The sequence below is a fragment of the Pollicipes pollicipes genome, unplaced genomic scaffold (genome assembly GCF_011947565.3).
Source record: "Pollicipes pollicipes isolate AB1234 unplaced genomic scaffold, Ppol_2.1 Scaffold_6052;HRSCAF=7182_pilon_pilon_pilon, whole genome shotgun sequence".
In the NCBI taxonomy this organism is placed as follows: domain Eukaryota; kingdom Metazoa; phylum Arthropoda; class Thecostraca; order Pollicipedomorpha; family Pollicipedidae; genus Pollicipes; species Pollicipes pollicipes.
Window position 1 is genome coordinate 24,893,060 of NW_023596805.1, and position 14,898 is coordinate 24,907,957.

At 55.2% G+C, this 14,898-nt stretch overlaps 1 protein-coding gene across 1 annotated transcript; it reads left to right on the forward strand.

The window, feature by feature from the left end:
• Positions 1-3,535: 3,535 nt before the first annotated feature.
• On the forward strand, positions 3,536-4,920 carry LOC119104261 (uncharacterized). The gene is made up of 2 exons (XM_037227956.1): positions 3,536-4,253; positions 4,580-4,920. The coding sequence occupies exons 1-2, from the start codon at positions 3,861-3,863 to the stop codon at positions 4,874-4,876; spliced, it is 690 nt and encodes a 229-aa protein (XP_037083851.1). The 5' UTR covers positions 3,536-3,860; the 3' UTR covers positions 4,877-4,920.
• Positions 4,921-14,898: the final 9,978 nt, after the last annotated feature.

The following is a 14,898-nucleotide window of genomic DNA, read 5'->3' on the forward strand; positions in this document are numbered from 1 at the left end:
GCCACGAAAGACTAACGACGACTCTACACAGCCGTTCTCACGCATGCGGCGCTGTTTCGACGGGAGTTGGACGCTGTGCGTACTACAACTGCGTCGTCTCGCCCTCTGACCTCACGCGTGCACTCAAATGCTGCTGTAGTCCGCCGCGCCCTCACAGACTCTTATCTAGATGTTAATCGCAGCACCCGTCATAGCCCATGCACAGAGGCTGGCTAAAACCCTTCTCGCCAGTTTTCCTAAAAAAAAATAATTTGAAAATTAATAAAAAAAGCTTTAAAAGCACCACTTACCCAGGACATATGGCACGTTCACTTTCGTTTGAGGGGTTAGAACGACAGCTACTGGCCGCCATCTTTGGCTGACGGCCAGGATATCGGTTAGGATAACGTGCCATTCAGTCACATCAGCCACTAACCCAGCCAAAGTCGTCAAATGCGCTCAGCAAGCTCGCCACCTTGGCCTAAGCACTCTCTGCGGTGCTATCTGACCCGGCGTAAAATATCAGATACAAGATCCAAGATAAGGCACGAACCGCCCAGATGACACCAAAACACTGCAGAGCAGTCAAGTAGGCTGACGGTTTTCCTGGAGCGCCGGCCGCTTGGATGCCGACAATGATTACTTTCCGCACGACACTACACCGCATTAGGGTCAATGAGGAAGCTTTGGCGGTGAATGGGCATCACAGCACGAAGTTTGTCCATTTCTCGAGCCTCTCCCTAACTGCTGCCGAGCAGTGTGGACCTTCAGGACACGCGACTCAACTTGACACAAAGTGACAGCTGAAACGGTTGCCAAGCTATTCGCCAATGCCTGGCGAACAGTTGGAAAAATCAATACAAACTCGAGCCCAGGTTGACACCAAGTCACCGTACTACAGATCTCACAAGCAAACCAACTTTCGGTGACGCACGCAAAGCCAGTGAGTATCGGAGGACGTGCAGGAACACGAACCCCTAATCAGCTCTTGGCAGGGATAGCACTATTGGTCAATCATAACAATTCTTCAGCAACAGAAATGACGGAGAACAGCTTTCTGGCACATATAGTGACGTCAACAGGACCAGCCAGGTGCCATGACCAAAAGCGGGTATGGATTGTCGCCTTAGGCTCACGTTACGACTGATTCTGCTCTTAATCTAATCGCGTTCTTCCGAAACAAGCACGTAAACGAAGCTCACACAACAACGCACGGTTGCACCGCCAGTGGCATTCAATAGAAGTCCAATTGCCTCCTGCCAACCAGTCAACAACTGCCAACCAGTCAACAACCTAAGTAACTTCACGCTTCGCCAGTCGACATAAGACACACACGTTTTTGACGAAGTCGACGACACTCCACGCTCGCCCCGCATAACGCCACGTTCCGTGGAATACGTCGTTCCGTGGAATAGGTCGTTTCGTGGAATAGGTCGTTCCGTGGAATTGGTGACGAACCGGACGTACTCCGCCCGCCTGGCGGGCAGCGGTAAATCCTCTGCTGGCTGACCATTCTCGCGTAAACGCACGCGACAGCAGGGCAACAGAGAACACCGCAGTCAATCAGCCGTGGTCGCCGCGGGCTTGCTAGTCAGCGACGCAGAACAATGTTAGCAGCGCATTGCCATCTCGGCTACAAACGACGGTGAGCTAAATTGCAATGCCACCTCGGCTACAAACGACGGTGAGCTAAATTGGCGGAAACCTTCTGAAAGCTGGGGAAACCTTCTCACCCGGCCCCCGCAGTTGTCAAGACCGGCGTTCCAGGGCTGTTGGTAACATTACATGTATTGATCTCCGGTACTTTAAGGGCTCCGACAAGTCATGATCAAAACCCTTGGAACTATCTTGGAAAAGTGAATTTCAGCAAAGCTTTAAATGCTTCGATGACAGAAAACCTGCAGCCATTAGAGACGCGTTAGTCTGAATAATACATGTCCACCTTGAAGAAGATGCTCCTCTTGTTACAGCACCTGTACAGCTCAAACCTTTTACAGCAAGCTTTGGTGGGTGTTAAGCATCAACAAGCATAGCATCAACAGCACGCGTCGTGAAGAAAATGACACCATATCGGTAACGATACTTTCACTGTGTTTTTAACCGAAGCCTGACAGTCGGCGGCACACGCCTGAGTGACGCTTGAGTGAAATTGCAGAGACAAAGTATGGCTGATAATTGTCTTCCATTGGCGAAGGACCCAGCCGCTGTCTCTAAACCTCAAAGGTCGTCCTCTAGCGTCCCACCGCTTCTGTTTTGTCGAGCTTTTTATGGCGACAAAACGAAGCACCACAACCTCCTGCAACATAACGCAGCCTCCAGCGCCTGAAGCCCCGTCTGCCGTTGCCGGGGGAAGGGAGGAGGGGGTTAAAGGTGAGCCAGCACAGTTGCCCCGGGGCGCGGCGCCCACCATGTCCGGTCGCCAACACCAGGGTCGATACAAGCACGCCTTGCCCTACTGTGTAATCGCCGGGGGAGATCGATGCCATCGTCTGTGTCGCTGGACGATGCGCAGTGGCGCGCACAGGAGCGGCGAGCGGGGGGAGGCGGGGGAGGATGATGCTTCTAAGGCGCAAAAGTGTGATTCATGATGTCAATGGTCCACGCGGAGCCGGTACCAGGCTTTCCGCCACACGCCAATGAAATTATTGGTTGTGAGTTCGATGATCCATCTTATTGTCCATACCATGATGGAGAACCACCGCGCGGTCTCATTAAGTGTTCAGTCCAAGCGGGGGAAGCCTGCTGAGTCGGCCTTTGCCGACTTCTTCGGCCAACTACACCAAACGCATTAGGACAGAGTGATCTAGTCCAAACCAGTCTGATACGAAATCCGCCTGATGCAACGAGATGCGAGTCAAGCATCGACTCCATCGGCGGCACCTCGTGACCTTAATGAGCCGGTGTACACACAGCAAACCGGAGACAGAACCACAGCATTAGGGACGGGAACCCCGGCAATTATTGTGCACTTGGCAAAAGACAGAACGCCACAAAACGCGTGGATCTTTCTGAGTGAAAAAAAGGGATACCACATCACAAGATCCATAAAACCGTCAGGATATTTTTGGCAATATTTTCCCAATGCCTTCCCTCCGGAAATAAAGCACTTCCGAAGGAAGAGAGCCCACCCACTTATCCCTGCAATTTCCCACAGCTCACTACGAGCTTGACTTCCTTTTTCAAGTGAGGCCACCTTCGATCCACTCCCCCCCCCCTCTTGCCACAGCTCTTACCTATTTCTACCGAATTTCTGGCGCCTTTATCCCTGAATACCAGTCGCAGCAGCTAAGGCATGTCCACTACCTTTGCCACAGCCCCGTCAACGGTACCCACGTCGCTGCCGTCTACGAACTCGTGACTCATTCCCATCACTTGTCCCATCTAAGTCCATCCCTAGTCACTCGTCCGAGTCCCATCACTAACCGAACCCAGGTCATCCCGTCAGCCCAGAGGACGTCATCCCCCCAGGTGAGACGACCTGGCGCCGCCCCTGCCGCGGCGCCGCCGACCCTCGCATTGGGCCGCCGCCGCGGTCAGTCGCGTCCCACAGCCGGCGGCGGCAGCGCGCAGCCGGTCCTGGTCCAAGGAGGCTCACTTGGTGCAGGCTTGACAGTGAGCTCCGCGAGGGAACACGTCTGCATCAGGAGCGAGCACTGTCGGCTGCTTGGCCAAGGTTAACAGGTGACAAGCTCCTCGATTGTTTGACTTTGACGAACAAGGAAATCGCGTCAAAGACCGTAGCACCATCCAAGTTCCTTCGAAAAGCCTTCACGAGACTGGGAATTCGGACCGACAATCGTACCCGTGCCACGACGGAGCTGATCACGCACGCTCCCAGCGACGTCATTATCGCCAGCACGTGTGACGTCATCACCACGACGATGGCCGTGGACACGTCGCCGCCCGCAGGCGGCTCACGGACCGAGCCACTACCGCTCGACCCCGCCAAGCTGACGCAGGCCTACCGGCACTCGGCCGCAGTCACAGTTCCCGAGGTGGCCACTGGGCGGCGCTCGCCTCTGGCCGGCCACAACATGCCGCCGATCGAGCGGCTGCCGTCAAAGTTCGCCATGCGTCGCGACGTGCAGCGACTGGTGCGAGACGAGGCGGAGTGCGGCCGGCAGCGCCCGCCCACCCCCGCTCGGCCGAGTCTGCCGCAACTGGACGCCTCGATGGGCGCGTCCGTGTGGTCGACCGGGGCATGTCAGCGAGGCTGCAGGTCAAGGTCGGAGCCGCGCACAACCGGCCGCGAGAACCAGGACGAGATTGACCAGGTGAGCCCCGCATACACAGCGCATGTTAATGGGGGCAAAAATGCCAGATGATTTTCCAAAATGCCGGGATGTACGAAACTTATGTACTGTTGAATTCCTTTGTTTTTTCGGGCATTATTTCATCCAAATGAAAAACAAAAAACAACGTAACTTTGCAATATTTACATCACAGGCCACTCAACGACGGGCACGCCCACCAATAAAAATTACGTGGTCCAAGTGATCAAAGTGCCCAACAAAATCTCTCAACCATTCGACCATTTTTCGGTGAACCAGCGACAGTACAGCAACACGGCTTCCTCTAACCGCGCTCTCCGCTGGCACAGACCGCAGACCTGCTGGACGTGAGCGTGCGCAGCGACGGCGGCGGCTGGCGGTCAGTGCGGGCTCGGGTGTCGCGAGACGACAGCCACGCCGTGGCGTCTGCGGGAACGACACGGCCGGCCGCCGGCGTCACACTGCCACCTATCGGCGTCTCCGGGAAGCACACGCCGGTACAGCGTATGACCCGGCAGGAGACGCAGCGGCTGCTGGCGCAGGCCAAGATCAACCTGCAGGCCATGGAGGCGGCCAAGGCGCTGCCGACGGCCGCCACCTCGGCAGTGACGTCATCGGGACCGTAAAGTGACGTCACGCTACGGGAAACAAGGACAACGGGCGTGGAACGGTGCCGGGGGGGGGGGGGGGGGTTGTGATCCGTCGAGGTCGGGTGTTTCGACAGGGGCGGTATGTCGTGCTGTATGCGGCGTCCTGGAGTACTACGGAGTGCGATCCGCGCTAGCTGGTGAAGGCCAGGAAGGAACAACACACCCGCGGCAAAACAGAGTGGCGACCAAACCGCCCCGATCCGTCCACGCACGCCACGTCCACTTACACCGGTCAAGCCGAAGCCGGCAATCGTTCCTGAAGCTGGTGATCGTTCCTGCTTCACAGATAGCTGTCCTGTGCGCCAAAAGGACAAGCTTGGGTTCACAGCGTTTTACGGCGGCGAGCGACGCCTCCCTGGGCTATCCCTGCCAGTTGGAACACACTTGCAGACTTCGAGCAGGAAGTTTAGCTTCACTGTCGGGTGCCGGAGACATTTTCCGCGTGCATCGGGACATTTGCTGCGTGCTTGTCAGCCGCGCGTGTGCTACCGCAGGAGGACCTGAGAGGGTGGGGGCATGGTGACGTGGGAGGGTGAGAGCACGGGGACGTGGGCGGGTGAGAGCATGGCGACGTGGGAGGGTGAGAGCAGGGCGACGTGGGAGGGTAAGAGCATGTGAACGTGGGAGGGTGAGAGTGTCTATGTCGGCGGGCGCACCAAAAGCGACAGACGGACGAACGCGGCCCGAGATGCGTGCTGGGAAGTGGCAGACGGCACCTCCTCGAGGGCTGAAGTCAAGCGGAATTATATCGAGACAGATGCTATGTGATAGTGAAGCAGCCTGGTGCTAGGACAATCGTTCGCTGCTACGTCAGCGATTCCCAGGCATATCTCTGAGTCGTTCGGTCACTGCAGTTCAGTGACGTTTTCCTTGGCCGAACAGCCACCGCGAGAACTGTCAGACGTCGCCGTGTGTCCTTCTTCAATGGGTATGTCTTGAGTACTTTCGCCTACGTCAGCCCTTAACAACACGGGGCAGCACTACAATATTCTCCCCCGTCGTGTTCTTCGGTGGTAATCATGCTCAGATTGCTCGGTAAGACAATCCTACAGTGCCGGCGGCGGCGCAGCGAGACCGGAAGCGTACTGTTCACGTTGTCTGTTCAAATGTGTATATATATATACGCCTGAGACGGGTCGTCCTAAGGCAATTGTGCTGCATTCAGAAATATAAATTATTCCGAAGTTGCGCTGCGTTCAGGCTAACAGCGGTAGCGGATGGGGTGGAAAGAACTGTCCAACGCCACACTGCCGTAACATCTGCACTTCATGACGTAACAGTGTTGAAAGCCCCTTGCAGGGGTGCTTCTTTTCAGGAGTGCTGGACATGTTGAAGTTCGGCGTTGAAATGCGGCACTTATTCTACGGAGATGTCAGCAAGCACTTTAATTGGAATCTTCCTTCCATTTCACAATCTTATACACGCCAGTCAGCCAGGTGCTCAGCAGAAGTTGTGAGAAAACAAATTTGACGCTATTTGATGTCCTACCGAGTTGCCAATGTCAGTTTTCGAGGGCTTTGGCAAAGACTGACGAAAATGTCATAACAGAATAAGAACAAGATCTAAAATTACCAGCCAATTTCGCTCAAGAAGCAGCAGGCCATAAAGGGGACATGATATACTGGGACATGCTGACATGAAAGTGTGCACCACGTGATTTGTGACCCAACCCAAGCTATGTAGAGCTCTGTGATAGAGCTTCCAAACCGCTGCGCTGCAGAAACAGCTTCAAATTACACCGAGCAGTAAGAAGTACTCGTAATTAGCAGAACTGACAATCGCGAAGAGCCAGATCTGTGATCATATTTAATATAAATCAATTAATGCTTTATGAATCACATAATTTTTGGATAAGTTGCAAGCGAATCGACTTTTTCGTATAAAATCAAATTTGAATCATAAATCCCCTCATGACTCTCCCAAATAGTTTATCTGAATCGAGCAAAGGCAACGTGGAGCCCAAATGAATCGATTCAATAATTTCTTCAAAAATCATTCAACAACAAGCGTCATCAATACAGCACAAAATCACTATACATTAACTGTGAATACATGATTTGCCATTTAAAACACACAACAGTCAGCATAAACACGTTGAATATAGGACCAGTCCATGCTGAATCGATTCACGCGCTAAGATCATTATTTGAATCGGACCTGAAACATTGAGCTGGAATGTGAATCGACGAAGAACCGATTCAGGACAAAAAACCATGGTCTAAATCAAATCTGTATCGTAGATCAAGGGTAATAAATCCCTGGTCAATCAACCTTAAATTCGACCTAAATTTTAATCGAAAACAGGCCTCCAAACAACAAATTCACCAGCGAACATCAGCCCAGAGCAGGCTGCCGCGGTGCACTGCTGTCGCGGTGCACAGCCGCGGTGCACTGCTGCCGCGGTGCACTGCCCCAGTGCACTTCAATACAATGCAGGCATCCACACTTTTCAGTCCTCCACATTGGACGCGTTTGTGAGTGTCATGCATCTATGGCGGGATTATTTCCTTGGAGAATCCATTGGTTTCGACACATCTACGCCCGGCATGTGTATCCCCGATAAAAAAAAAAAACGGTCGCATTCGCACGAAGGAGGAGGCCGTGACAGCCCGGGCTTAGGGCGTGTTTTCACGGTGCCCGTTTTCCAACTCGTTCACACTGCAGTCGATACGCATAAAAACACGGCCGTTCCTGTGACAAACATCGTAACGACTTCTAAGCAGTAACGGAGCAACAGCGCATCTAGGTCGCAGCCAGTTACTCTGTTACATAAGCACCAGCACGTGTTTATCAACCCCAACCACGCGCCAAAAAGCCTCCCGCCCCCAGACCAGGCACACGAAGCAGCTTTATGCCCCTCCCCCTCAGCGGCGACCCTGGCGGCGCCTCTGCGCACGTGTTTGCCGTACTGCCCGGCGTGCGGCCGGCGGTGCCGCCATCACTTATGCACGTGATGGTAAATAACGGAGCACAGGCACACACGCAACCAGATCGGCTTTCAATAAGGCTACACGTTTACACGGGCCCGGCTGGGCACCGACGGTCAGACCCTACCACGCGGGGTACGGGTACCGTACACGGTACATGGGGCAGCATGTGGTGACCAGGACGGTACCGGCAGTGAAGACAAACCAGCACGCCGCGCTAAGCCGTCCACTGACACCTTCAAACGAATGGTCATGAAGATCTCACGGCGAAACTAACTACTGGCGAGGGCCGGCCGGCCGGCTGGCGGAAAGCAAAAAAACAAACAAAACTAAATGCAAGTGGGCAGAAGGATTTATGAGCACGGATGGAACGGAGCGGAAGACGGCTGGTGCTGCAACTAATCTAAACAAATCTAATCAGAATATAATCAATCTGAACACACAATCAATCTAACAAAACATTCTAATCAATCTATCCAACCAAAACATATAATCAAAAGGGCAATCTAAAAACAACATTAACGTTGATCAGTTACAAGGAAACAAACACGTGGCAACTTACGCCGCATAACTATTTTCCGACTCCGAAAAACTGAATGAGGTACAATCAGCGCAAAACGACCCTGCGTGATTCTAAAGTAGGTTAACGGCTTAAATATACCCGGCTGAACAACGAAAAGTAGCGCTCACCCGATGGTGACCGCCGCAATCAGCTGACTTCCAGCCGAGCAGGCCATCGACCTCCTACCGGGTTCGTGACAACACCACGCTGAACCAGAACGTTTGACATACTCAAATATACGGGCTCCTCGGTCCACTTTGTGCCTTCCAAAGCAATCTCAACATCGCCGCACGGCGTCAGACGTTCAGAAACATCTCAGTCCACTTATGTTGAGTGCTATGGCGTGGGTTTAGTAATCCGCGCAAAGTGCGGCAAATGTGGCGCACTGCCACAGCGTGAATGGTGTGGCGGTGACACGGAAAATGTGGCGCAGTGCCGAATGTCGTCAGCATTAAGACCGCATCAATACTGCCGGTCCGCAACATCCGGGTCCCTTGCAGGCCCGAGCGAGGCGGCAACAATGGTTCTGCGAAGTTCAGTTATAGCACGGGAAGCACACGATCGCAAATCTGGCCTGCGGCGAAGACCGCCGCCAGCCTACAGACTGATGTAGGCCGTTTATAAAGTCTCGACCTTCACTATGAAGCCAATTTTTCACTGCAATGACGCACACGGCGGGGGACCACAGGCTTCGCGCACTTAAGCTGCGCCTCCACTGAAGCAATTGCCTGCATACTGACCGACGAAACAGCTGAGCGGCTCCAAGTGAATGTCAGCGATGGCGAATTTACTGGCCTCATTTCTGTAAACGGCTGAGGCGAGCGGCCATTTTAAGAAAGTGGTCGATAATTGGACGGTCCGCAAGCCAAGGACTGAAACTAAGACCAGGGCGAGTGACAACCACCCGAGTCCCGACTGAAGTCTGAAAGACTACTCCAGTTGGCAACTCCATTACCGCACCGTTCAATGGTGGGACAAAAACAACAATTCGAGACCGATTCAAAGCATCGACGTCGAATACCACACGACGTAAAACCACACATTGCCGATCATCTTTCAAGTGGTTTCGGGGAATCGTCCGGATTTCGGGAAATCCCAGCTTTTCCGCCGCGATTTCCCTCCAAATTTTCCGCCTCGTCGGCCAGTGAAGAATAGCTGAAGCTGAACACACCGCGCTCCGTGCCGGTTCCAGTGACGCAACATCGCACGCTTCAAGAAAGAAAGCTAATTACTGATGAAAGTGTGCCTACCTGGCCCCAAAATATAGATCAACACGAACGTTGAAAGGGTCTCATGCAAGTACTTCGACACGGGCCAACATTGAGCGCGACAAAGGTGATGTAGAAACGACGGAACGCGACGTGGAAACGGCGAGCATGCAAGACTCCAACCTGAAACAGTCGGTACACTGCAGGGGAAGGGTAATCCCCCACAACGGCGTGACGTGGCCGCTCCCAACAAACAACACACCGCAAGCCAACTTGGCAACGAGGGTAGCTTTTTGCCATACATGCCTGCTAACAGTGTTTGCAACTCTCTGGGAGGATGCGGCAGCCACATTACCACTCTTTTCCTTGGGCCCCACCACCCTTGCTGAACGAATGCTGGCTGATGCAGCACCCCTTCATTCACCGCCCCTCCATCGACCGGATCATAAACAGTGGACCAATCGCAACACCATACCCACCAACGCACGGGCTCGGCGCAAGCCTCCCCCTGCTTCCGCCCCGACGAGTCAGGGCAGCTCCTGGAGCGTGTAGACGGCCCCCCCCCCCCTCCCCCCGGCCTCGTTCGTGTGCATGGGGTAGGTGGGGGCGGGCGGGGGTCAGCAGGTCCTGAGTATTGACCGCAGGGGCCACCATGGGAGGTCGCTCGGGCCGAGAAGCCAGCAGTCGGGCCGGGCATTCGGCAGTCGGGCCGGGCAGTCGGCAGTCGGACCGGGCCGTCCTGCAGTCGAGCCGTGGCAGTCGGCAGTCGGACCGCACAGTCGGCAGTCGGGCCGGGCAGTCGGCAGTCGGGCCGGAGAGCCAGCAGTCGGGCCGGACAGCCAGCAGTTCGGGCCGGCAGCCATCAGTCGGGCCGGACAGCCAGCAGTCGGGCCGGCAGTCAGTAGTCGGCAGTCGGACCGGACAGTGGGCAGTCGGGCCGGACAGTCGGCAGTGGGGCCGGACAGTCGGCAGTCGAGCCGGACAGTCGGCAGTCGGACCGGACAGGCGGCAGTCGGACCAGACAGCCCGGGGTGTTAGCGGTGTTTCGCGCCCATACTTTCCAAGCCGCACTGTATGCTGTGCGCCTTGATTCCTGCCCATCCCCCATCGTGACCGGGCGAAGCGGCTAGCCTAATGCTGAATTTGAATACTGCAGGGGACACGACCCCGCCTGTGCTCCCCTCTGGTGTCACCCCTGCACACGGGGTCACACGACCCCGCCTGTGCTCCCCTCTGGTGTCGCCCTGCACACGGGGGTCACACACAGCCTCGCCTGTGCTCCCCTCTGGTGTCGCCCTTGCACACGGGGTCACACACGACCCAGCCTGTGCTCTCCACCCCGCAAAGCCAATTAAAATAACCTGCTATCAAAATGTGAAGTTGTGTGCTGAGTTGACAATTATAATGGGCAGCTACCATCTGTCCGCCAACAATAACTGCGATCAACGTCTATGCAGGCGTGCATGACATGGAGTTATGTGATTGGGCAGAGTAGCATTAAAAGCTAGAAATATGTCAAGCTAGTTTTTTGTCACGGTAATAGGTGGTAGTTACAGGGTTAGGGCCCACCATGTGTGATCCTAAATAATTTCCTTGTTATCCATACGATCCCATCACTTTTTTGCACTTACGATGCACCTCTGTTAACAAATGACTCGACACCGCCGAAAGTGAGATTGCTGAGTTTGGGAGAACCGCCAAACCGCTGAAAAACGCAGAAGCCAAGAATGTTTTTGGAGTCATACAATGACAAGGTGTCCCATAGTCGGAGATAACACGGGATCAGGCCCACTAAGGGCGAGCGTTTACACAAACAGTTGCCGCTTATGCCTCAAACTTATTGACAGCCTTTGATAAGACAGTATTGGCCTTATTCCTCGGAAAAGCCAGGAGAATGAAGATATAGTTAGGTAGATATTTCGGCAGCATGGCTTTCTAGAAACAATAGCAGAGGTGAAGTCACTTGAATTCACTCCTTGAATTCGTGAATTCACTTCTGTTACTGTTTCGAGAAACGCATGTTGCCGAAATATCGGCGTAACTATATCTCCATTGTCCTGTTTTTTTTCCGAGGAATAAGGCTAATATGACCATCGTATCTATGTGACTAATGTTCCTCGCTAATATACTGAACAACTTACGTAATTTTTGAACCGAATAGTTATTGACACCTTTCCTGAAGGTAGGGGTGGGCTGGCTACAATAAAATGATCATGCACGGACTTCAATTTAAATATCATATAAAAGGCGCGGAAACAGGGCTTCCAATTACGGCCGAGTTTGAATCCCGACCATTACGACGCTACAGCTGAAGACGACGCGGAAATGACCACATTTCACATACCATGGATTTGTTGGGATTGTCGGGGTTGAACGGCTGCTGCTCGGAGTTCCTAGTGTCTGCCCGTGGCAACAATATGTAATAACATTTCGGAACGGGATAAACCCCATCCATACCAGCCATAGTCAACCCGGTAATGAGGCATGTGCGTGCGTCGTCCAACAAAGACCACGGCGTCACGCCAATACAGGGCACCAACACCGAAAACCCCCAGCAGCCGATGCCGATCACAATAAATTCGCCGTCCTGCCGCCCCAACGGATCATGCCCCTCCCTCCCCCCCTCCCCCCGTCACGCTCCGGCGACTCTGTGAGCGTGACGACGCCCCCTCCCCTCCGCGGCGGAGCCCCCGCGGCTGCCCTGCGGGTCAGAGGCCACGTGACGGCCGGTAATTGGGTATTGACTGCCAGCGGCGCGCCGTGTCGTCAGGGCCCAGCAGAGCGCACGGACCATCACGACAGGCGGCGGTGACCTTGTCAACGCGCGCGGTCCCGCGACCCGTCCTGTCTGTCAGCTGTTTTGTCGTCGCGTCTTTTCTTTGGGAGGGTCGTTACTGAATGAGATGTTTTTTGGATGTCACTGGCTACCGTTTCCGGGCGGATTCAGTTCGCACCATAGTTTTGACGCTTGACAGTTCGGGTCCCAATCTTTTCACCGTCACATTAACCTACGCACAGGCAACGCCCTGCCAATGTTGGTGACACCAAGCCCACAAGACCGTGCCGCGTTGCATGATTTCGTGACATCAAAAGAACATGACGAATTCTCCGCCACGAATTACGGAATATCGGGAATCATAGAGTTCTCCGCCCGCCGGAGGGTCTTGGGGTGACCCCACCAATCAAAAGGGCTGCAGTTCAGGGCGAACTCGAAAGGCACAGTCCTCCTCCTTAGCTATCACGCCCTCAGTACGCTCATGCCTTTCATTGCCTTTTAGTTTCTACGTCCTTGGTTAAAATTGCCGGGCTGGACATACTGCTAACCAGCAACTGTTAGCACCTTCTCCGTAGTTTATGAGTTCCGGAGTTTTGATGGTGAGGCATCGACCTTTTAAGTACCATGGGGGTACTCACTAGACAACGCCACAGAGCAAACATTGGTTAAGCCGCGCGCCCTGGCGCCATCCGTGTGTACGTACGACGACCACACCTTACTTCGCAGGAGTCCTTGCGGATAAGCTGTGGGCAGCGGGCTGAACGTCATTAATCCGTGGTTTCTTGCAATTCAAACCGGTCATTTTTCACAGCTCGGTTTATTTCATTTGCCGGGTTTTCAGCGATGTATAAATCCCAAACAGCTGAGTCAGTGGCAAGGGATTAGGATACCACCGATTACAAATCCTGCATCAGTTCCCATGCAATGCATTCGGGATGCTTTCCTCCTGCTTAAACTCGCCTATCCTCCATCAGTTACCATGCAATGCATTTCAGGATGCTTCCTCCATCTTAAACTCGCCTATCCTCCATCAGTTACCATGCCATGCATTTCGGTATGCTCCCTCCTGCTTAAACACGTCTATCCTCCATCAGTTACCATGCAATGCATTTCGGGATGCTTCCTCCTGCTCGATCTCGACTATCCTGCATCATTACCCATGCGATTATATTTCCGGATGCTTCCTCCTGCTGACCGCTGTCTCTTTACCCATGGCACCAGCGACCGCCTGTCCAAGCTCAGGAACGTCTCAGCTGTAATAGTTTAGCGTCATCTATAGCAATACGCCCCCCACAATCACCAGCCACTTGCTGTGATGTCCTGATGGGAAAGGCGGCGTCATCCACGTTTAATGCTGATGACCGCAGTGACACAATCTTGGGTGTCCCGCTCTCGTGCGGCGTACTCTCCCACTTTTGACGCACTTCTCCACAACAGTCCGGACACCACTGGTAGGCGCTCTCCGGGTTTCCAATCATCCGGATCATCTCAGTTTCAGACTTGCTCCCGCCTGGCTCGTCCAAAGCATGGGTCGCCGTCCCTTTACCTGCTAAGGAGACCAACATCTCGCACCTTAACGACACGTTACTCCGTCACAGCCTCCGCCTTCACATCTACCTCGTCCAATCCTCGCTCAGCGTCGCGCAGCTGGACCCGCCTCCTCTCCGTCAATTGGCGCAGCTGGCGCAGCTGCTCCGGCCACTTCTCGCTGCGTCCGCGCAGCCGGCGCAGCAGCAGCCGCTCCGTAAAGCTAAGCGCCGTCGGGTCCGGTAGCGCCCTGTGCGGTGTGACGTCACTCACGTCGGGAATGACGTCACCGGCGCCGGCCGTCATCGTGGCGCGGTCCTCTGACGTCACCGGGTCCGCTGCCGGCGCAGATGAGCTGCACCGCTCGCCGTCGGCCGCGTCCAATCCGCAGGTCGACTCGGACCAGGCTGTCGTCCCCATCTGTTCCTCCAGTGCCTCTCCCAACGACGTCATCTCATTGCACGGTGACGTCATCACCGCCGAGCTGACCCGGTGACTGGCCGGTGGCGGCGAGCCAGCGTCCCCGCGGTCCCCGGGCGCCGCCGCCGCCGCGCAAAGCGCCTCGATCTCGCGAGGCAGCCGCGCGTACTTTCCGAGCCTCTGCCGCGGCGGCCAGCGCAGCCAACCGGCGGCCCAGCTCCACGGCCGAAGCCCCCGCCGGCCGTTCCGGCTCTGGCCCTGCGGCCGGCGCGGCGGCCACGAGCCGGAGCCGGAGCAGCGGGCGGCGGCTGAGCGTACTTGGCCAGAAGAGCGTCCATGGTTTGACGTCGGGACCGCCGCGCCGCCGCCGGCCGGCCCGCCAGGCTCAGCTGCGACCCGGCGGTCCAGGAGCGCGCTCTCCCGGCGGCGGACGCGCGGGAGCCGGCCAGGGAGCCGCGGAAGCCGCCGGCCGACGCGCAGGAGCCGTCCACGCTGGCGCAAGAGCCGGCGCCCGAGGCCTGAGAGCTGCCGTCGGACGCCCGGGAGGCCGCCGAGCGGCGGGTACCGGCGCCGCAGCC

Bases quoted from the DNA above. Each gene is read 5' to 3' on its own strand.
- LOC119104261 (XM_037227956.1), top strand. From the start codon at position 3,861: ATGGCCGTGGACACGTCGCCGCCCGCAGGCGGCTCACGGACCGAGCCA. The intron at 4,254-4,579 runs GTGAGCCCCGCA...CCGCTGGCACAG, and splicing joins ACCAGGACGAGATTGACCAG to ACCGCAGACCTGCTGGACGT.